This window comes from Pistacia vera, unplaced genomic scaffold, assembly GCF_008641045.1.
Source record: "Pistacia vera cultivar Batoury unplaced genomic scaffold, PisVer_v2 Contig260, whole genome shotgun sequence".
NCBI classification, from domain to species: Eukaryota; Viridiplantae; Streptophyta; class Magnoliopsida; order Sapindales; family Anacardiaceae; genus Pistacia; species Pistacia vera.
The window spans coordinates 310,490-330,965 of NW_022196069.1; the positions used below are offsets into that span (position 1 = coordinate 310,490).

General features: G+C 34.9%; 4 protein-coding genes across 5 annotated transcripts; 2 read left to right on the forward strand and 2 right to left on the reverse strand.

Annotated features, from left to right (window-relative positions):
- Positions 1 to 1,654: 1,654 nt before the first annotated feature.
- Positions 1,655 to 3,325, reverse strand: LOC116132785 (protein FAR-RED IMPAIRED RESPONSE 1-like). Its single transcript, XM_031418456.1, has one exon. The coding sequence runs from the start codon at positions 3,323 to 3,325 to the stop codon at positions 1,655 to 1,657; it is 1,671 nt and encodes a 556-aa protein (XP_031274316.1).
- A 4,416-nt stretch (positions 3,326 to 7,741) lies between these two features.
- On the forward strand, positions 7,742 to 10,138 carry LOC116132858 (eukaryotic translation initiation factor 5A-2). Its single transcript, XM_031418532.1, has 5 exons — positions 7,742 to 7,961; positions 8,880 to 9,002; positions 9,102 to 9,158; positions 9,602 to 9,676; positions 9,766 to 10,138. Exons 1-5 carry the CDS (start codon positions 7,839 to 7,841, stop codon positions 9,865 to 9,867), a joined length of 480 nt encoding a protein of 159 aa, XP_031274392.1. The 5' UTR covers positions 7,742 to 7,838; the 3' UTR covers positions 9,868 to 10,138.
- An 846-nt stretch (positions 10,139 to 10,984) lies between these two features.
- Positions 10,985 to 13,525, reverse strand: LOC116132875 (probable purine permease 5). 2 transcript variants are annotated; one of them, XM_031418556.1, is made up of 2 exons: positions 13,325 to 13,525; positions 10,985 to 12,282 (listed from the first exon to the last, which is right to left on the reverse strand). In XM_031418556.1, the coding sequence occupies exons 1-2, from the start codon at positions 13,347 to 13,349 to the stop codon at positions 11,204 to 11,206; spliced, it is 1,104 nt and encodes a 367-aa protein (XP_031274416.1). In that variant the 5' UTR covers positions 13,350 to 13,525; the 3' UTR covers positions 10,985 to 11,203. The 2 variants fall into 2 exon arrangements, with proteins under 2 accessions (XP_031274416.1, XP_031274417.1); XM_031418557.1 differs by having other exon boundaries at positions 13,304 to 13,525.
- A 2,378-nt stretch (positions 13,526 to 15,903) lies between these two features.
- On the forward strand, positions 15,904 to 17,412 carry LOC116132786 (putative disease resistance protein RGA3). The gene has a single exon (XM_031418457.1). The coding sequence runs from the start codon at positions 15,904 to 15,906 to the stop codon at positions 17,410 to 17,412; it is 1,509 nt and encodes a 502-aa protein (XP_031274317.1).
- Positions 17,413 to 20,476: the final 3,064 nt, after the last annotated feature.

A 20,476-nucleotide genomic window follows, 5' to 3' on the forward strand; every position in this document is an offset into this window, starting at 1 on the left:
AACTTTATTTGGAATGAAGTTGAAAGACGGTATGCCACCAAAAGAACATGTCATGAAAATGATTAATATTCTGGGGCAATTACATGCCATGAAAATTGAAATGCCAGAGACCCTCAAGGTGGATTTAGTTCTTCAATATCTACCTTCAAGTTTCACACCTTTCATCAATAATTACCATCTCAATAGGTTTGAGAGAAAACTTCTTGATTTCTTGAATGAGATTCAATAGTTTTATGATCAAGAAAGAAAAGGAAAAAGGTAGGAGGTTGTTAGTATGGTTTCTTCCAGTAAGACAAAGAAGAAAAAACCCAATGAAATTCCAAAAGAAATTGGGAACAAAACCCAAGGGAAAGGGGTTTAAGAAAAAGACTGCACCTCAAGCCAATAAATCTAAAGAAAGGGCCAATGCTTTTGGTGCAAAGAAAAAGGGCATTGGAAGAGGAATTGTCCTATCTATCTAGAAAGTCTTAAGGAGACTAAAGCTCTTCTCATTGAGAAGACTGGATTAAGTATGTCCCAATGCTATGTCATTGAATTTGAATTAAATGTTAGTTCAAATAATTCATCCTGGATATTAGATTCAGTTGCTACTTTACACATTTGTGTTTGTTTGCAAGATCTAGAAAATAGTTCTGCTCTGGCAAAAGATCAAGTCATGTTAAGAATGACGAATGGAGCAAATGTTGCTGCCAAAGCCATGGGAACATGCAGTTTGATGCTTCCACTAGACACCTTTTGTATTTGTGCAATGTCTTGTATTTTGCAAAAGCCACTAGAAATATAATTTTTTTTTTCTGTATTATGTAAATATGGTTATGGTGTGCAGTTCAATAGAAATGAATGTTTAGTTTATTTTGGAAATAAACTTGTTGGAAAAGCTATCAATACAAATGGTTTGCATGTGCTAGAATTAAATGGCCACAGCATAATGAATTCCATAACTAATAAACGAACTGGAAATGAAGTTAATCCTAAATTACTTTAGCATCATAGATTAGGTCATATAGGAGACAACAGAGTAATCTAGTTAGGAGAAAGTGGACTTTTAAGTTCATTGGGTTCAGAACCCTATTCGACCTATGAATCTTGTTTTCAAGGAAAAATGACCAAGTTACCCTTTAAGGGTAAAGGGGAAAGGGCCAAAGAATTATTGGAATAAATACGTATAGAAGTATGTGGACCATATAATGAAATGGCCAGAGCAGGTTTTCATTACTTCATTACCTTTACTGATGATTATTCAAGTATGGGTATTTGTATCAAATCAGAATCTTTTGAAAAGTTGAAAGAATTCGAGAATGAAGTAAAGAAACAAACTGGAAAGAGTATTAAAATTCTATGATCAGATCATGGAGGTGAATTCATAAGTACGGAATTTCAAGATTTCTTAAAAGAAAATGGAATTATATCACAATTAACTCCTCCATTTACACCACAACACAATGGTGTATCTGAAAGGAGAAATTGTACTTTATTGGATATGGTACAATTGATGATGACTTTTACAGACTTGTCGATTTACTTGTGGGGGTATGCCTTACAAATAGCAGTGCATATTTTAAATAGAGCACCATCTAAATCAATCCAAAAAAGACCATATGAAGTATGGTGTGGCAAACCAGATAGTCTTAACTATTTAAAGGTCTGGGGTTGTTCAGCTTATGTCAAGACTGTCAAAACAGATAAGNAACAATCGACAGTTGTAACGAACATCACAACCATGATCATTATAGCAAACCACAAAAAGCACACTACGACATGTCTCCCCAACCACGACAACTTCCTTTACAATATATTCTATTTCAGATTCAGTGGTCCAGAAAGAAGATATCTCACAATGCAACTTAGTAGTAAGCTCTTGCTGAAACTCTTTGAATTTTGCAGTCGTGTGTGCCTCCTGAAATTGTTTCTCCATTGGATAACCGGTTATGCAAGGAATCCATGATTTCCATGATCTAAAATCAGCCTCCTTTTCTTTTTCTACTTTATCACATAATGCATTCTCATACTGTTCTACAAACTGTTTCAAAGTGGTTTTAGAATTTACATACCCATCAAAGAATGCATGCGTACTTTCACTCCATTGAGTGGTAGACATACCTACCCAAAAGGTGTCTTTTACAAACGCTGGCACCCAATGTTGTCTTTCATTATACAGTCCAAGTAACCACTCATTGTTGTGAAGGTTGTATTTATCAATGAATCCAGTCCAACGTTGATCGAACTCCTCACGTGTCAATGAATCATACACAGCATTTTGCAAAGCAAACTTAATACGTTCGTATTCGCTGTAACCCCTTAACTTTTCTGGTAATTTCTTCATTATATGCCACAAACACCAGCTATGCCGTGTAGCAGGAAACACAATCTCAATTGCATTTTGCATTGCCTTGTCTTGATCAGTGATTATTGCATTTGGAGCACAATTCCACATACATGCAAGCCAAGATTCAAAAAGCCAAACAAAAGTCTCCGTGTCCTCATGGGAGATTAACCCACAACCTAAGAGTGTTGAATGCCCATGATGGTCAACACCAACAAACGCCGCAAATGGCATATCATACTTGTTGGTCAAGTATGTAGTGTCAAATGTGACAACGTCGCCAAATTCCTTAAATGTAGCCCTACTTCTTGCATCCACCCATATAACATTCTGTAATTGACCCTTCTCATCTAAATCCATCATGTAAAAGAAATTTGAATTATCTTTTTGCATCTTTAAAAAATATTTTTGGATTGCATAAGCGTCCCTGGCACCAAGTCGCATCCTTTTAACTTTTTCAATATAGTTCCTACAATCTTTTTGCAAGAAAGTCAAATTCTCAGGACTGCCTGCTTCAACTAACATGGAATTGAAATTTTTATTCGGCCTAATCCCGGCCGTATCATTTACTGCAAGTCTCCTTTTCAAGTATGGTTGTATACCAAGATTGCTCCTGAAATATCTAGTTTTCGTTGGGCTACTAAGCTCATGGTTATGATTCAACCCCACTGAACATATTTTCCATTTTCCATTACCACGTATGGCTGCACCAACCCGAGCCTTACAATCCGTCTTTGTCACTGGGTATAATTTAAAAGCATTTCGGGTGTTACTACTCGACTTCCCAATACAAGAACAAGCCAGTGCTGCGTTTGTCATCTCTCCATCATCTCCTTTCCTTGAGGATCTTATAATAACTTCAAACCCCATTCTATTCCCATAACTTCTATAGTATTGGAGAAGATTATCAAGTGAATCAAAAACCATCCCAGGTTTTGGCTCCCATTCCTCATCTGCACTTCCTCTATCTTCAACTTCATCAAACTGATTATCCTGATTCATTTATATTATAATACCCAGAATTAGAATATTATAAGATAACAAACATGATAGAAACAAAACCATCTAAATTTAACTTGTGCGTATACAAAANTTTTTCTCTCTCTTCTGAACCTACATTTCTTTCTCGTCAACTCCTTCCTTTCTCCTCCTCTTTCCTTTCTTTCTTCTCTCCTTTTCTTCATGGATGTTCAACCCTTGCGGTGGGTTTGGGTCTGCAGTGCACCGCTTTATGTCTCTGCTGGTGGTGTTTGTTAACAGAATTTTTTTTTCTTTTTCTCTATTATGCAAGAAAAAAATGGGAAAAAAAAAAAGATTAAGATGAAATGGTCTTAATTCTATGAGTATGATGATGATGATGATGGCATGATGTCTTAAAGATTGGTGGTTGGCCAGATCAGGACAAAGGTTGTTTAGGAAGAAAAGGGACAAAGATTTTGGCAAAAGTGTTGGTGGATGTGATAAGAAAAGTGATTTATGGGTTATGTGTCAAGGTCCAGGCCTCTTTTTAGCTTCAAGGGTGGTGGGCTTTTCTGGTCAAAAGAAGGTGGTGATTTGATAAGTTATTCTGGAGCTCGGACTTCTATTTCAGTTGCAAGGAGTTCTGAGGTCGACGCCGGTCCACTCTTTGATCCAAAGAGAAGAAGTGGCTTCAGTTAAGCTGACCCAAGAAAAAGTGGGTTTGATAGAAAGGAGAGATAGTTCAGAAAAAGGAGGAAGAGAAAAAGAGAGAAGAAGAAGAAAGAAGAAAGGTGAAGAAGAAGAAAGAAATTTGTGGGGTTTGTATATTTGGGGATTTGTTTCATTAATGGAGCTTTTGTGAAGATGGGAGAGACGTGATAGAACAATAATGCTACGGACACTTGGATTTTTGCACCGAAATATTGTACCGGCCTACGTGTAATACGCCTCAGATTTTTTTAACAATTTTTTTTCTAGTGAACGACCGTCCATCAAATTTGGACGGTCATTCACTCACATGGACGCCCGTCCATATTATATGGACGGGGGTCCATATACCAGGGATGGGGTCCCCAATTAAATGATGCCCGTCCATAAGTAAAATGGAATAAAATTTTTTTATAAAAATTGGGGACGGCCGTCCATTCCTNAGACACAACAATCCAAACCATATAAGCTAGCACATCAAATCAAAGTAGTAACAACTAACCTCCTAGTTGTAAGAACTAAATGTTTTGTAAGATACCAAGGAACATCTCTCCTGGATATATAACAAGAAACTAATTTTTAACAAGAAGGTAGAAAACAGGAAGAAACATCCTTATGAAATAAGGGGCAAAAAGACAAGTGCCTTTACAGCAGGATATTTGCTATGAGTTACCTAAATCGAAGGAAACAAAAATGACAGAACAAAGATGTTTCTTGTGTGCTCTTGAAAATTGGGGAAAGACAGTCTAGATGGTTACTTTAGCCAGTATGATAACTAATATAAAAGATTTCTAAGTGTCTTGCTGAAAACTACATTATTAGTCCTCAAGAAAAAGGTTCCAGGCGTTACTAAAACCAGTCACCAAGTCATCCAATTTTCATCTTTTCTTCCCCAAATTGTGCAGTTCCCTTTCACCATTTTACATTTGCACAAAATTTCCTCAATTTATTGGATTTACATAGCTCCTTTTTACTATAATATTGTTTATCATAAAATTTATACACACTTATACATGGTTCTCAACTCAAAAGCACCAAGGAAGTGTTGTGCTCCACTTCTCCCACCAGCAGCAAGTAAGTAAGAGAGACCATTGAGTGAGTAAGCTCTTACCACTCAAAAGGAACTCTCACTGGTCAACGACAGAGACAAATGCAGCGGCGACAATGGATGTCACAGCCGGCAGTTCAGATGCTCAAATTCAGATGGGTGATGTGGGTTTTGAGTATGATTTAATTTGGGAGAAGATTTAGGTTATTAAGATTGGGATTTGAGAGACAAGATTTAGGTTATTAAGATTGGGATTTGGGAGAGAAGATTTTAAGTTATTAAGATGGAGATTACAGAGGCAAAGATTAGGGAGACAAAGTTTTTGGAGGCAAAAATTCATTCTGTAAAGTGTAAACCCAGTGCAAAATTTTTTTAGATTTTTTTTTTTTTAACTATCTGGCGTGGCTGATGAATTGGCACTGCCACGTCAGACGCCATGTCATGTCGTAGGTTGGTAAGTAAAATCAGCAGTATGCATAGTATTTCTGNTTTTTTTTTTCACCTTTTCTTCCCCAAATTGTGGGGTTCCTTTCACCGTTTTACATTTACACAAAATTTCTTCAATTTATTGGATTTAGAAAGCTCCTTTTTACTATAATATTGTTTATCTTAAACTTTATACACACTTATACATGGTTCTCAACTCAAAAGCACCAAGCAAGTGTTGTGTTCCACTTCTCCCACTAGCAGCAAGTAGGTAAGAGAGACCATTGAGTGAGTAAGCTCTTACCACTCAAAAGGAACTCTCACTGGTCAGCAACAGAGACAAATGCGACGGCAACAATGGATGTCACAGCCGACAGTTCAAAGCTCAGATTCGGATGGGTGATTTGGGTTTTGAGTATGATTTAATTTGGGAGAAGATTTAGGTTATTAAGATTGGGATTTGAGAGAGAAGATTTAGGTTATTAAGATTGGGATTTGGGAGAGAAGATTTTAAGTTATTAAGATTGAGATTATGGAGGCAAAGATTAGGGAGGCAAAGTTTTTGGAGGCAAAAGTTCATTCTGTAACCCAGCGCGAAAAAATTTCAGAAATTTTTTTTTTTTTTTTGTTTTAGTTGTCTGATGTGGCAAGTGACTGACGTGGCAGATAAATTGACACTGCCACGTCAGACGCCACATCATGTTGTAGGTTGATTTGTAAAAATTTGGAGTATGCATAGTATAATTGTAAAAAAAAAAAGAAAAAAAACGAGACCAGAAAACATACATTCAAGATTAATAACATATGAATAAAATCATATCACACAAAGAGACATGATATTTACAAGATTCGATATAACCTGCCTACATCCACAGATGAAAAAAATCCACTATAGTCATAAACCCAGTACATAAATAACAAAGTGGAAATAATCGTGATTTCTAACCATACTGAACCTAATACCTAAATGTTTAATAACTTTTACATTCTCTTATAAATTTGAATTGATTTCCACCACTATATTTATAGATAGTATACAGGACATTCGATTTCGATTCATTTTTTCAATTCTCATAATTTTATTTCTATTTACAATTGTATTTCCATTTAAATGGTTTTTCTATCCACAATATTGAGAGTAACATTTCTATGATTCAAGGATAAAATTGAAATATAATATTATTTTGATAAAATAAGAATATACAAGAAACGGAAATTCATAGTATCATACCATTTATTTCACAAGACTTTGCCTTTCAAAATACCTATCAAAGAATACTGTAAAGTTAACGTTTAATATTACAAGTATGATGCTTCATATTATATTACAGATTTTATATTACGTGTTGTTAAAATTTCATTTTCATCTCATAATAGTAGTGAGATTTTCTTTTTTCAGTGCATCTTTGAAATTGAAACTTTTTTTTTTATTTAATAAAAAGTTTAAAAAAATAGTTTCATACAACCACTTTCCAATTTAAGAATAAGAATAAAAGTATAATTCTTAGACTAATATTAAAACCCTCTTGTCTATGTTAAGCATCGGATGCTTCATCAATAATAACATGAAAAGAAAAAAAAATATGAGCCATGAAAATTACTAGAATTTATTAGCTTTTTTATTTATTTATTTGTTATTATTATTATTTTAATCAATATATTAGAATTATTTGATTGATGGAGAAAATCTTTCAAATCGACCTATAATTTACCTATAAAATTAAATCAAACTAATTAATCAAAATCAAATTTAATCAAAATCAAACCAACCCGATTTAACTTGGTTTGGTTTAGTAACATAATTAAAATGGCTTGACTAATTTATTATTAATTTGAGTTGGGTTAAAATTAATCTAATCGAATAAAAACCATGTTTACTACACAGTACACACCCTTACTTATAAATATTTTTTTGTAATACATTAAAAAAATCGTATTTTTTTTTTTAAATCGAAACTTTTATATTTATCGATGCTAATAATGTCAAAAAATAAATATTAACTACCAATGATATTAACAATAAAAGGTAAAAATTTATTAAGAGCTTTTGAATCGAAAATTATAAAATTTTGTATTTGTTATTATGAATAGAATAGATAGACTAATCATTCTAGTATATACCGTTAACCGTGGTTAACCTAACCATGGTTAAAAAGAAACTTAAACAACTCAAACTCTTTTTCTCTTAAAAAAAAAAAAAAAAACAATAATAATAATAATAATTTAAAGATAAAAACAAAAAAGAAAAAAGAAAATAATAATAATAAGAGCATGTGACATCCTAGAAACTCGGCCTCCTTAAACTCACATAAAAAACAAAAACTCAAATTCAGTGAACAAACAAGAAGAAGAAGAAGAACTCTCAACTCAACCATGTCTGACGAGGAGCACCACTTCGAATCAAAGGCTGATGCTGGAGCCTCCAAAACTTACCCTCAACAAGCTGGAACCATCCGCAAGAATGGTTATATTGTCATCAAGAACCGTCCTTGCAAGGTCTTATCTCTTTTTTATTTTTCCATTTTTTTTTTTGGCTGTGATTTTGGTTTTTTAGGTTGCTTTTCATGGATTTTCATCTGGGTTTGTTTTGTTTTTCTCAGATCTTTGGTGGGTTGTTTTTTATTTTTTATGATAATTGTGTATTTTTCAGTTTTTGGGTTAATTTTACCAGTAAAGTTTAGAACTTTGAATGAGAATTGGTGTTGATTTGGTGCAATTCTTAGATTTGCTTGGTTGGTTTGTGTTATGAATTAGAATTTCTGTGAAAGGTCTTTGCGTTTGAAAAAATTTATATAATTAAACTAAACAAGTAGATGTCTGTGTTTTTGTAATTTTAGCGGTTGTAATTGAAACTTAATGGGGACTACTAGCTCTTATAAAAGTCCAAACTTTGTGATTTGGTTCTGTTGCTTTCAATTATGAGGATTCATACAATGCACAAGTTTGACTTTATTTTTTATTTTTTTATTTTTTTTGGCTTTATTGGTTGTTAATTCATAGTTGAACTGTTTTTTGTAATTAGTTTGCTCTATCTTTTTTGTGAGAGACTGCAGTAATGAAGTGTTTTTGACAACACTAGTACACGAACTTGGGTAGAAATTGGTTTGTACTCATGGTTGTTTTTAGAGTGGAAAAGGTTAAGACTTTTTAGAAGAAAAAAAACTTTGATTTGGGAGGGAGATCCTTATCATGAATTGACTGTACTCTGTACCGACATAAGTGAAGAAGTAGGCTAGGGTGTTCAAGAGGATCTTGTCGAAGGAACTTGGCAAAAGGCCTTGTAACTTTAGGAGGACCACAAATACCAGGAGGGTAGCGAGCAGTATTAGAGGACATCTATTCAAGTTACTTATATATCGAAATCTGTTTATTTATCTTTTTCTCCTTATTTATTTATTTATTTTTTTAATTTAGGTGGTTGAAGTTTCCACTTCGAAGACAGGAAAGCATGGACATGCAAAGTGCCACTTCGTGGGAATTGATATCTTTACCGGGAAGAAGCTTGAAGATATTGTTCCTTCATCCCATAACTGTGATGTAATGTCAATCCCGTTTCTTCTGTTTCTTCTTCTTTGTAATTTTCCACGGAACTCATTTGTTTGTTTGTGTTATTTATTTTTATGACTGTTTTCACAGGTTCCTCATGTTAATCGTACCGACTATCAGTTGATCGATATTTCTGAAGATGGTTTTGTAAGTTATTCTATTGATCAATACCAAATTGTGAACTTGAGAAATTCTTTCTGTTTTAACAGTAGAAGTTTGTGCCTTCATCTGTCACTGCTAATTATTATTTAAATTCCCATTTTAAATTTTAGTTAATTCTTCCTGTTAATGCCCTTTTCAAATTTATATGTAAATATTACTTTCATCACTGTGAACTATATAGGGGAAATTCCATTTTATGTGCATTTACATTTACTCATGATATGAAGGAATATATGAATCTCCGTGGAGAAGCTCAAGAAAAAAGTTTCCTTGGGGAGTGTAAAAGCATGTGTATGCAATTTATTTCCGCAAATTTTGCTCAAAACTTTGCACTAATATAATTTATAATTTCAAAGCGAAGACAGCTTCACCTTTCTTTGTATTCTGCCAAACTTATTGATTAACTAATAGAGTTGAGTGCCTTGTAGGTGAGTCTTCTTACTGAAAACGGGAACACCAAGGATGATTTAAGGCTTCCCACTGATGATAACCTGCTTAGCCAGGTATTTTGTAGCATGTTTTATACTTTGTGAGTTCTTCTTTGTTGTCTTTCCATTTGAAATTCATATTTACTTTTTCTCCCCTTTTGTAGATTAAAGATGGGTTTGCTGAAGGAAAGGACCTTGTGGTGTCTGTTATGTCTGCAATGGGAGAGGAGCAGATCTGCGCCCTTAAGGACATTGGTCCGAAGTAAGAATATTAAATATGATGCTATGGCATTAGCCATAGCTGATGGAAAGAGAACTCTACATATGTTGCTAACGTGGAGATTATCTACTATCCATGAGTTTGTTCTATCCATGAGTACAACAAACTTCTATTAAGATAGTATTTTAGCTGTTTATTACAACTCTTCAGGTTTGTGATGAACAAAATGGAAAGAGAATAGGCGTTGCCAAATCTCATGATGAAGGGAATTTATGTTGACAACGTGATGGATTTATATATATTTTATTATTCTATTACACCCTTCTCTTTGTTGGCTGTTTGAGTTTTGTGTATCAATTTAAGGCTTCTGGTATCTCGTTTGTTTATGATAGAATTTGAGGTGGGTCTGACTCCTCACCCAATGGTCTAACTGGGTTTAATTCTATAATACCATGATAGAATTTGAGGTGGGCTTAACTCCTCACCCAATAAGGTCTCATTGGGTGAGACTCATTGGATGAAAAGTCAGACTCATCTCAAATTCTATCATAATATCAGAGTTAAGCCTAGTTAAACTGAGTGTTTGACTAGCGGGTGAGGAGTTAGAGTCAGCAATTACTTTCATCAATAGGTATAACCCAACATATGGACTTGACCGTGAAGGAGAGTGTTAGAGTCACACATCGACTAGGCATGCTCAAGTCTATTGATTTATAAGAGGGGGTAATTCTCCCATTTAATAAGATGTTATTGGATGAGAAGTCAGCCCTACCTTAAATTTTATCGGTTTCCTTTCAATTTTAAACACATTTCCGACATCTCAATTTAAAGTGTCATTAGGATACCATTTCGACAAGAACAGCCTGATGTTTCTGCAGGTTGATCACATAAAAGGAATATTTTTGCGTGAATTTGCCTGTGTTTAAATCTCTTTCCAGCATAATGAGCTTGGAAAATGATAGTCCAATTTTTCCATCTTCAGACTTCAGTTATCTTAATCATGTCAAAAAGTTTGCTGTTAATTCGAACAAATCAAATTTTAGTATACCAATATACCATCACATCACTTATCCTGTATGCAGGTCACAGCGCTTTGATATGACCTCCATGCATATATGCGCTTATTCCATGAAGACTTTTACTATTAAAGATGCTCAAAGCAATAGAAACAATCTAAAATCCGTTTATTCTAAATGTTTAATCAAATATCGTTTCTCTGAAACATATTGGTACAATATTTCATTGAGACTACATACATTTATGCCTCTTATTGTAGCATAAGATCAAGACATAATTGGTAACCTGAGTCTTTATGTACGAAAGGCCACATGATACAGATTCATAAAACAGGAAGAAGAAAGAATCAATTGACTATTAATGTACTATGAGGGTGAATATTTACTCACTGAAGAACTGCCATAGATGTAGGAAGCAAATCCCCAGAAGGTAATAATCAGTGAGAGGATCTTGAATCCGCTCATGGGATCGTGTAACAGTATAACAGCGGCAATGCTGGTGATAGGCACCCTTACTGCATTGAGAACACCAGCCATTACAGTGGAAGCCAAGAAAAGTACAGCAGTGCTTCCCAATATCCCCAACTGGAAAGTGACTGCACCCCATATGAGAACCTGGTAATATGCACTGGCACCGCCTTCAAATGTTTTGGCCTCAGATTTCATCCCCTGAAAATCCTTGCTCACAACCATTCCAATGGTGGTAAACACAAAGGCAAATAAAGAAACCATGACCTGTTGCTCCAATACAACATGGAACGACCTCCTGCCTAATAACCTCACAAATACAAGCTCCGAAAGAGCAAAAATGAGCCCGTGAAGGGCTGATCCCAGGATATCCCAGACAAACCCCATGATGTATTGTTTGTCAGTGACATTGCTGTATCTATCAGAATCTGAATCCAATGCAATTATGGTCATAGCAGCAGTGATTATCACAAGAGCATTTATCATTGAAGCATTCAGTTTATTATTCACAATGGCATATCCAAATAGCGCAGAAAAAACCAGGGATGATGATGCTATAAGAGCAGCAGTTGATGCCGGAAGGTAGGCGTAGGCATATGCATACATGAGATTATCAGCAGCACTCAAGAAACCCAGAACAATGTAAGAAAGAGTGAGTTTCAAGTCCAGAGGAGTGGGATAAGTTTTGAGAAAGAAATATGTAGGCAGTAAGATTAAAGCAGTCAAAGGCCATCCAGCCACCGCCACCCACGAAATGATCCACTTGCTTGTGCCGCCATTATTGTAGTAGACTCGAGATAGAAGGCTTGAAGCAGGAAAAGCCACAAGCATTGCTGCACTGCTCAATGCCAAAAGAATCCAATGAGATATCGGCTTTCTTTTGTATGCTTCCCAAGCCATTGTCTTTAAGTTGGAAATTCTGTCCCATGTTGAAACAGAAGGCTCTGCCTCCGGCAATCCCTCCTCCATTCTGTCGCCTAATACAGATCAATAATCATGAGATCACAATCAAAAACAATAAACGATAGATCTAGTCTGCACATCAGAACTGCTATTATCATAAGCAAATCACTCTATGTACCACAGATGCTTTCCAAATTCAAAAAGATTATCAAACTAAAAGTCTTAAAAATGATTAGACGCAACAACTTCAGTCAGTGGAACGGGTAGAACAATAGTAGACAAGTGAAACCAAAACCAGAAGTAAACTATTCAAACAATTAAGTGATGTTTTAATTAGTGTAAGTCAACTTCCCATAAAATAAGAGCTAATTACTAACAAATCAACATCAGAGAAACTCAAGATAAGCTGAGAACAAACTGGGAAGATAAATATCCATAAAACCATCCAGACTATATAGTAAGTTTAACCCTTTATCTGCCTCAAAATCCAATATTGAAGAACAACTCAACTCCCAGATACACAATCAAATTCTAAATCAAACAGAAATTCATTTATGGGTCAATAAGAATAGTAAAAAAGAGTTTTAGAAAATATAATACTATGTGAAGAAAAACACTTCCCTGATTCTGAAACAACAATTATGTTAAATTTCTCAGCCACTCTAGTCTCTCCATAAACTCTAACTAAAACCTATTACTTTCTAGCTGCCAGTCAACAAAAGCCAATACTTCTACTACGCAAATTTCACACAACACAGACTAAATTTAACTCCAAACCAATCTTGACAACAACCCAGATACAAAATTACACAAAATCTTCACCTTTTTTTTCATTCTCCAGTATTTTCTTGGCAACCAAGCAGAACCCATGATTTTGCTTTAAACAAATCAAACTTTCAGCTAAAAGACACAATCTTTACGATTACCCAGTTGCATAAATCACATCAATTTTTCATTTTTTTTCTTCTTTAGTTTTGGTTTCTAGTGTTTTCTCAGCAACCAAGCAGAACCCAAGAATTTGTTTAAAAGGTCATGAATTTCAGACAAAAGATACAGACGCTAAGGTCAATAGAGAGTGACTAAAACTTAATTTACCTGAAAATTTGGAAAACTAACCTGCTTCAAGCAGAGTTTGCCTCATGATGGGATCAGCCAATACAAGAAAGAGAAGACTATGTAAAGGTAAGAGGGTCACCCTCACACCAGAAATTTGAGAAGTGGAAACTGGAGTCAGCTCCACGTATGTCGCCGTCTTTTGCTGACCATACAAATTTGGTATTTTTACTATGCCATTTAAGCGGATTGTGTTTTTACTTATGCTATTTAAGCAAATCTTGTTTGGAAAGAACTAAACGGTAGCTAAAGCTACCGACAGAACATCAGTCATATGACCTATTACATTCAACTATTTATTTTTTGAAATGAATGTTGAATAATCAATACTGAAACTTTTTACCTTAACTTTTGTGTTATAGTTACTCAAACTAGATTCTTCAATCAGGTACTATCTCCATGATTTAAGGTCTCATCCATTATGTTCGGTGGATTTTGTTTTGCTCTTGTTGCTGAGCTGGCAATTGGGCTACCTTCTTCTGGACCAAGGTTTGGTCAAGCTACTACTGGCCAAACAATTCGTTAAAGAACTTTAAGTTATGTATCCATCATTGGGTAGTACGATGGTAAAAGAACAAATAAATCTAATATAGATTTTTTAGTTTGAATTCTCATAAACCTTGTTAGAGATGATCACTGAAGAGATTTATCTTATCATCAACTTTAGGGTATCAGAGAATTAATTGAGGTACGCGTAAGTAGAGATGACAATGGACCCGATATTTTCTGGTACCTAGCGCGGCCCGGCTCGAAAAGTTTGGGCTTTACCTTGTGTTTGCAAGCTTGGACTTGGGCCTGGGCATGATTTTAAGACCCGACCCGTATGCCTTCAGGCCCGGCCCGACAATTTTAGTATTAATTTTCCTAAATTATCTTTATACTATATATTTAATTACAAGATTATCTTATATATATATATATATATATATATGCCCATTTTTCCCAAACCCTAATCTCATCCCATTTGATGAGTATTCAAAAATAAATTAATATTTAAAAGCCATCGGGCTGGGTTTGGGCTTTACCTATTATACCCGTGACGGGCCCGAGCCGGGCTTGGGCCTTTGTCATGAGGTCGGGTTTGGGCCTGGGCCAACGGGTACCCGGTCTCGGCCAGGCCCATTGCCATCACAACGCGTAAGGTGGCCCAGATATATATACATACAGCCGATTAATTTATGAGGTGTCACCCCATCTTCTAAACTTTCTCAAATTATAGAAAGGATGGGAGGCCAAACAACCTAAAGGACTATTGTGATATTATAGACTTGTTGAACAATGACATTAAACGAGCTACATAACAACTCTTTTAGAAGGTCATTAATTCAAGGGTTCATATAAGGTTTTAAGTGTCAACCATCTTATATATAGTAGCTACACATATAATTGATAGTTGAAGTACCATACATGATAATTCAAACATGGTTAAACATAATGAAACTGTTAAAAATTATAACCTATATATCGTCTTGCTAATGTTACCAGACCCAGTATCATAACAAACACTTTTTGAGAGGTAATTCAAGAGTTCAAAATGGAGGTATTGTGACCTCAACACTCTAATATTGCCCAGAAATTTGTATTTTTATAGGTAATTTAAGGGTTCATATGATAAAGCCGGAGTTGTTTCCAAGAAAATGATGGAATTTTGTTTCTTCTTACGAAAAGAAAAGGATGGAATAGAACAAATGTAAAATTGATATCAGGAATCATCTTTCTTCCGCCTAGTACATGTAATCTTTACTTCGCTCTCAAGTATGTGTTTAATATTCTTTACTTAAAGCCATGCATGAATCCCCCTCTCTTATAAATCTGAAAATTGTTAATGTTCCATGACCGCACACAATCTGAGTCGTCTTAGAACCATCATTCATTAATTTGTCCCCTTCAAAACGATTTTCAGAAGCTAGCAATGGCGACGGGGCTTTTGTTTAACACTGCGGGCAAACTTTTGCAGGTTTTGGGATCCTTAGCTATCAAAGAAATTGGATTAGCATGTGGTGTCAAAGAGGAGTTCGATAAACTCAAAGAGACCATCAGCACCATCAGAGCTGTGCTTTCAGATGCTGAAGAGGAACAAAACAAGAAGAATCAAGAGGTGATAGTTTGGCTTCAAAAGCTCAAGGATGCATTTAATGAAGCTGATGACCTGTTGGATGATTTCTCAACTGAACTTAAGCAAAGAGAGGTGATGAGTGGGTGTACAATTGCGAAAGAGGTACGTATTTTCTTCTCCAAATCGAATCACATTGCATATAGTTATACGATGGCTCGTAAAATTAAGACCATTAGGGAGAAACTAAAAGAGATCAAGAATGATAGAAAGTTTCACCTTAGTGAGCATCGTCAGGAAAAGAGAGTCGGGCGTACAGAGAGGGAAACGTATTCTTTTGTATGTGAAGAAAAGGTTATTGGGAGGGATCACGATAGAAATGAAATTAAACAATATTTATTGAGGGACGAAGATGATGTTGAAAATGTTTCAGTCATTTCCATAGTTGGGATTGGAGGGATAGGAAAGACCACACTTGCTCAATCTGTGTACAATGACGATGATGTAAAAAAAAAAATTTGAATTAAAAATGTGGGTGTGTGTCTCCAATGATTTTAGTATGAAAGTAATTGTAGAACAGATCATAAAATCCGAAACCTCTAAAGAGCCTGAAAACCTTGGAATTGATAAATTGCAAGAAAAACTTCGCCAAGAAATTAATGGAAAAAAATATCTACTAGTTTTGGACGATGTATGGAATGAAAATCCTAATAGTTGGAATGAATTGAAAGATTTGTTAAAGAACGGTGCAAAAGGGAGCATGATATTGGTGACTACTCGTAGTGAACAAGTTGCTAAGATTACCAGCAAGGATCGACGTTATCACTTACAAGGCCTGCCAAAAGACAAGTCTTGGTCTTTGTTTAAGCAAATAGCATTTGAACAAGGGGAAGAGCCAAAAAGTTCAACACTGATAGCGATTGGGAAGGAGATTTTAGCTAAGTGTGCAGGAGTCCCTCTTGCTATTAAGACAATAGGACGTTTACTTTATGATAACTATGCAGTGGATGATTGGTTGCATTTCAGGGACAGCGAATTGTCAAAAATTGATCAAGAAGAAACTGATGTTTTACCAATATTTAAGCTTAGTTATGATTATCTCCCTTCATACTTAAAACAATGTTTTGCTTATTGTGCATTGTTTCCCAAAGATTATAGCTTTGAAAAAGAGAAAGTAATTTATCTTTGGATGGCACAAGGTTTTGTTCAAAAATCAAATGAGAACCAATCCCCGGAGGATCTTGGGAATAAGTATTTCATGGAGTTATTGTCGAGGTCATTTTTTCAAGTGGCTCCACAATATAGGGCTATATTCATGTATAATACGCATTATCTTGGTCGAAGTCCGAGAAAAACCATGTATAAAATGCATGATCTTATGCATGATCTCGCACAATTAGTTATAGGAAGTGAGGGCATCATAGCAACTTCGTGTACAAAATATATTAATGAAAGATGTCGTCATGTATCACTTGGTTTCCATTTACAGCCATCGCAAAAATTTCCAGAGGAGTTGCTAAAAGCAAAACATATAAGAACTCTGCTTTTTCCATTTAAACCACTGAAATCCCCAGGGTATATTAGACCTAATCTCAGTTGCAGGAATATCTTCTTTATCTACTGTTTGTGCTGGTATGATAGTGAGAATTTTCGCGATGAAATTACGTTGACGTATGCTGGATCAAAATTTTGGTGCTTGCGTATTTTGGATTTCAGTTGCTTGCGTATGTTGGATTTGAGTTGCTTGTACCTGCAAAAGTTACCAAGTTCTATTGGAAGGTTGAAATATCTACGATATCTTGACCTTTCTTGTAATGAGATCAAAAAACTCCCTAATTCAATATTGAAGCTAATAAATCTGGAAATATTAGATCTCTCTTACTGCTATAGGCTCAAGAAATTACCAAAAGATATGAGAAAAATGGTGAGTTTGAGATATCTTATAATCGAAGAATGCACAAGCTTATACAAGGGAAACGGAGGATTGCCAACTGAACTGGAGCCATTGACCAAGCCTCGGAAGACTTCGCCACTGTGAGCCGAAAGAATTTGGTTTGTTTTATTTCAGTCCTGCACTAGTTTGGTGTTCTTATATGTAATGTGTTCATTGCATGCATTTTGCATTTTTTTCCTTTTTCATAAATCTTTTACCGTTGTAAATAGATTTCATTATCTCAAGGGTAAGGTTCATTATGTCCCCCCTTGTTAGGTGTAATTTTTATTTTATTTTGAATAAATTTCCCTCGTACCGTCGAGGTTCGCCCATGAAAAGGGTTATATGCAAGGGTGACAAGTGGTATCAGAATTGACCATAATCAGCCTTTCGGTGTCTTGCCAAACGCCTACCTAGAAGAGCGTCCAAGTGTGATTGTGAGTCCACTCGAGGGTAAGGTGGACGAGTAGTCAGGGGGTCCCACCTATGAGGAGAGCGTCATAGGATTGAGTGGGGGAGAATGTTATAAATCCCACATCAAAAGGGAAATAGGGTGATCTTGGGTTTATAAGGGGGGTAATCCTTCCACCTAACAGGCTAGTTTTTTTGGTGTGAAACTCCTAGCTGTGACGACAGGCATAGCACCCAAGCCTGCAAGTGTTTTGTGAATTTATATTGATATATGTTAATTTCGTCCCTAAATATTTTAGGTTTTTAACTTTTTTACCCCTCATTTGTTGAACTTTTGACACTTTGACCCCCTAGATATAACCTCTTAAATTCACTCTTTACTCTAGTTCCCTTTATTTGTTAAACATTACACTCTAGCCCCCTTTAAATTAACAAATGACAATGAATATTAAAGTCAATAAATGGGTAAAGTCAGTGAGACCCAATGTTTGTGTAATGGGGTTGGTAGAAGAAGAAAAGTGGGGACTGAATTATCATCTGATCTAAATTCAAAGGTTGATACGATTTAACATGGTGAGATCATAGCCGCCCATTTTTCATCCTTTTCCCTTTTCAATGTGTCGTTTTACATTAACTCAATAATTTTGGTGAGATTCGACACATAAGGACCCACAAAGGAACAAAATGACAGCCACAGTCCTTTTGGACCCAACATTAAGAATCATATTCTTTAATAGTTTTGAGAGATTTTTTGTCATCCAAATCAAATATTCCATGTGCGTAATGGTTTAATAATAGTGTGAAAACGATAAATTTCAATTATATTATACGATACATGAAAATTCTAAAACGTGAAAGTCAGATGTTTTTAATTTTAATATCGTCGGTCCGTGATGTGTGTTTTAGAATTTTCACAACGTTCAAATCAAGAAATATAAGTGAAAAGCAAATTTTGAGAGCATAATAATTTAGATCATAATTATGATGAGAACATGACAATTTAGAGATAATGTCAAAGATTATAGCAAATAAAAAGAGCTTTACTGTGGTGAACTTTGGAGAGGAGATTTAGATATGGGCTTGGTGGATTTTCAAGAGTGATGCTAAATACACCTCCCATATGCCTAAGTACACACAAAATTTTCCACATACAAAAGAATAAAAAATATTGGACTTAAATGTGCTTAGAGATTTGTTGGGTTTCTTTAGCAATATTGTTAACATAAACCTAGGATGGCNTCGAAAGGGAAATAGGGTGATCTTGGGTTTATAAGGGGGGTAATCCTTCCACCTAACAGGCTAGTTTTTTTGGTGTGAAACTCCTAGCTGTGACGACAGGCATAGCACCCAAGCCTGCAAGTGTTTTGTGAATTTATATTGATATATGTTAATTTCATCCCTAAATATTTTAGGGTTTTTAACTTTTTAACCCCCTCATTTGTTGAACTTTTGACACTTTGACCCCCTAGATATAACCTCTTAAATTCACTCTTTACTCTAGTTCCCTTTATTTGTTAAACATTACACTCTAGCCCCCTTTAAATTAACAAATGACAATGAATATTAAAGTCAATAAATGGGTAAAGTCAGTGAGACCCAATGTTTGTGTAATGGGGTTGGTAGAAGAAGAAAAGTGGGGACTGAATTATCATCTGATCTAAATTCAAAGGTTGATACGATTTAACATGGTGAGATCATAGCCGCCCATTTTTCATCCTTTTCCCTTTTCAATGTGTCGTTTTACATTAACTCAATAATTTTGGTGAGATTCGACACATAAGGACCCACAAAGGAACAAAATGACAGCCACAGTCCTTTTGGACCCAACATTAAGAATCATATTCTTTAATAGTTTTGAGAGATTTTTTGTCATCCAAATCAAATATTCCATGTGCGTAATGGTTTAATAATAGTGTGAAAACGATAAATTTCAATTATATTATACGATACATGAAAATTCTAAAACGTGAAAGTCAGATGTTTTTAATTTTAATATCGTCGGTCCGTGATGTGTGTTTTAGAATTTTCAAAACGTTCAAATCAAGAAATATAAGTGAAAAGCAAATTTTGAGAGCATAATAATTTAGATCATAATTATGATGAGAACATGACAATTTAGAGATAATGTCAAAGATTATAGCAAATAAAAAGAGCTTTACTGTGGTGAACTTTGGAGAGGAGATTTAAATATGGGCTTGGTGGATTTTCAAGAGTGATGCTAAATACACCTCCCACATGCCTAAGTACACACAAAATTTTCCACATACAAAAGAATAAAAAATATTGGACTTAAATGTGCTTAGAGATTTGTTGGGTTTCTTTAGCAATATTGTTAACATAAACCTAGGATGGCGGGTATATTTGTTTTCTAAGTAAACCCGATAATTGCCCTTCTCGTGACTCGAAGACAAGACCCTCTGAGTATAACTAATTCCAGTGACTAAAAGGTTTGTTATCTGACCATAAAGGGAGAGATAGGATGCCGTGTATTTACATGGGTAAATAAATATATTCCCATCCATTAAAAAGTTAAGATTGGAAAAAAAAAATGTCGATAATTATTAAGGATGATTAATTTGAATAATTGTACATATTCGAACTTTATTTATCTAAAATTTTATATTTGATAAAGGGATAAACGATAAAGATGTTGTTCATTCTGAACAGAAAATAAAAACAAATAATAGTATTTATTAAAAAAGTTTGACTTATAAAATTTTCACAAAAAAGGCATTATTTTATATAAAATAATATTGCA

What these genes read in the sequence shown, in the direction of transcription:
- LOC116132875 (XM_031418556.1), bottom strand. Translation starts at nt 13,349, where the DNA reads ATGAGGCAAACTCTGCTTGAAGCAG. An exon ending in GCAAACTCTGCTTGAAGCAG is followed by an intron (nt 12,283 to 13,324) that starts GTTAGTTTTCCA and finishes GATCTGTATTAG; the next exon opens with GCGACAGAATGGAGGAGGGA.
- LOC116132786 (XM_031418457.1), top strand. Translation starts at nt 15,904, where the DNA reads ATGTGGGTGTGTGTCTCCAATGATTTTAGTATGAAAGTAATTGTAGAA.
- LOC116132858 (XM_031418532.1), top strand. Translation starts at nt 7,839, where the DNA reads ATGTCTGACGAGGAGCACCACTTCGAATCAAAGGCTGATGCTGGAGCC. An exon ending in TCAAGAACCGTCCTTGCAAG is followed by an intron (nt 7,962 to 8,879) that starts GTCTTATCTCTT and finishes TTTTTAATTTAG; the next exon opens with GTGGTTGAAGTTTCCACTTC. An exon ending in ATGATAACCTGCTTAGCCAG is followed by an intron (nt 9,677 to 9,765) that starts GTATTTTGTAGC and finishes CCCCTTTTGTAG; the next exon opens with ATTAAAGATGGGTTTGCTGA.